Below are 2,586 nucleotides of genomic sequence, written 5' to 3'. Positions count from 1 at the left end.
GCTCACTCGCCCACCTGACAAATCCTAGACCCGATCTACTAGGTGCTGTAACGGCAGGAAGTACCGCCGCCACCTGTGCCGCCCACTCACCGCCCATGGTGAGCTCGTCTTTCAAACCCGATGGTCGGTGTCTCTATCTCTCTCCCTCTCAGTTATTCTAGAGTAGCCATGAGACATCTTGTTGATCTTACCCTAAGTTAAGTTAATTACCTACTAGATGAATCCCAATTGATCTTTGGTTAGATTAATTGAATCAATGCTAAGCTATTTAAGTTCTATCAAGTGCCAGTCGCGGACGGGCGCTGGGCTGGTGGCCAAGATCGTCATCGTGCCGGAGCGGCCCCCCGACGACGATACCCACGTCGAGGTAAGGCGTTTGGAGTACGGCGACCTGGTGTGGAGCGCGCACCGGCTCTTCCACACCTTCCGCCGCCTCTTCGTCGACCTTATCCTCAGCTTCCAGGACCGCATCGACAGCCTCGCCTTCTTCCGGAGGCTGTAGATGGAGCAGGCCTTCAAGGTCGTGGAGATCGAGCTGGTGCTCATGTACGAGTCCATCCACTCTAAGGCCCCCGTGATCCACGGCTGGCTCGGCCGGGGCCTCCGCGTCTTCACCCTCGCCGCGCCGGTCGTGTCGCTTGTGCTCTTCGCGCGCGCCGCCGGCGACATGCGAGGCTACGCGCGCGTCGACGTCCACATCTCCTACGTGCTCCTTGGCGGCGCCGTCTTCTTGGAGACCTACGCCATCCTCCTCATGGTCATCTCCCCCTGGACCTATGCCGACCTGCGAGCCAGCGAGCGGCTCCGGCCGGCGCCTAGGGCGGTGCTCTGGCTCATCAAGCTCTTCCAGCCGGAGACTAGGCCAAGGTGGTCGAACCGGATGTCGCAGTACAACCTCATCAGCTACTGCCTCAACGACGAGCCCCGCTGGTACAAGGGGCTCATGGAACGGCTGGAGTGGCGGTGGAACTTCCGTGTGAAGACGATGTGGGACAGCTGGAGGTACACGAAGAAGATCACCGTGCCGAAGGATCTCAAGCGGCTCGTCTTCGATCAGCTCAAGAGCAAGGCGAACAGCACCATGGACCTCAAGAGCTACCAGAAGCTCGGCGAGCACCGGGCCAGTGGGCGCTCCAGCGCAAGGGCCAGACGGCCTGTACCAGCAGCTGGGGTGGAGCGTCGACTGCGAGTTCGACGACAGCATCCTGCTCTGGCACATCGCCACCGACCTCTGCCTCTACGCGAGCAAGGACGACACCTAGCAGAAGCAGCGGTGATGATATCCATCTGCATGCTCTACCTCCTGGTGATGCGCCCGTTTATGATGACAGTGAGCATCGGGCAGATCCGGTTCGGCAACACCTGCGCGGAGGCCAAGGGCTCCTTCCGGCGAGCAGACGAGGCCGGGGACGAGGCCGGCTGCGTGGAAAGGCTCCGCGCCGTGGACACGTCCATCGTGGAGCCGCGGGACGTCAAGGGGGACCGGAGCAAGTCGGTGCTGTTCCAGGCGTACAAGCTCGCCCAGCAGCTGCTGGAGCTGGAGGGCGCCACGGAGGCCAAGCGGTGTCGGCTCGTCGCCAGCGTGTGGGTGGAGATGCTCTGCTACGCCGCCGGCAAGTGCAGCGGCAGCGCCCACGCCAGGCAGCTTAGCCAGGGCGGCGAGCTGCTCAACTTGGTCTGGCTGCTCATGGCGCATTTCGGCGTTGGCGACCAGTACAGGGTCGAGTCCGGCCACGCCAGGGCCAAGCTCGTTGTTGATAGATAATATAAAACACGCCGGCAGCTGGGTTCGCCGGCGGGCGGCCTGATCGCTAATGGTGGGGAAGTGACCGAGACGGTCGAAGTGAAGGCCTTCATGCTCGACAACAACAAGAGTCCCCAGCATACGGCTGACGACCTCCTCTGTCTTGGCACAATACATGCATGCACATTTTTATAAGAATTCAGTAAGGCTCCGATTTGGATCCCCTCGTTTTGAAGGAATTGGAATCTATACTATTTATATCTTGGAATGTGACATTCCACAACTTTCCAAAGTTTACATATAAGTCCTATCTTAAACTCATAGAGGTGGGAGATGGAAAGATTCTATAGATCCTCATGCTATGTTTCTAATGTGCAACTTATAGCACGCTATTCGACTCGCTTCCCTATAGCAGAACTGCAACATATAAGTATCTCTCCCATATGGCCAATAATAATATACAAATATATTCCACATATACTATATTAATTTAATTAGTTCGTATCTAAATTATAATTATTAGAATGGAATTCAATTCTAAGGATCCAAATAGTGGAATCTACAATTTGATTTAAGACCGAGTGAGTTATCCACTCGCAGTACATAAACTTGTCAGGAGGCCTGCCATAAACTTTTAAATCGCTGAAGTGCATCCTTAAACTTGTTAAAGACGCCGACGTCTTTGCAACTGGACGCCGAATGATGAGTCAATCTATCTATTATCTACTATCTTAATATCTATTATCTTAATACAATAGCGTTAAAAGAAACCACCACATTCATCGAGAGGGTCTAGAAATTCTCACGTTAATTGAAAAAAGAAAAAAATATGTACCGTCGGA

At 54.6% G+C, this 2,586-nt stretch overlaps 1 protein-coding gene across 1 annotated transcript; it reads left to right on the top strand.

Annotated features, from left to right (window-relative positions):
* Positions 1 to 502: 502 nt before the first annotated feature.
* LOC101785884 lies at positions 503 to 1,765 on the top strand. The gene has a single exon (XM_004980458.1). The coding sequence runs from the start codon at positions 503 to 505 to the stop codon at positions 1,763 to 1,765; it is 1,263 nt and encodes a 420-aa protein (XP_004980515.1).
* The last annotated feature ends 821 nt before the right edge of the window (positions 1,766 to 2,586 follow it).

This window comes from Setaria italica, chromosome VIII, assembly GCF_000263155.2.
Source record: "Setaria italica strain Yugu1 chromosome VIII, Setaria_italica_v2.0, whole genome shotgun sequence".
NCBI lineage: Eukaryota > Viridiplantae > Streptophyta > Magnoliopsida > Poales > Poaceae > Setaria > Setaria italica.
Note: the sequence above shows the minus strand (reverse complement) of the source record. Positions and strands in the feature narration are given on the sequence as shown.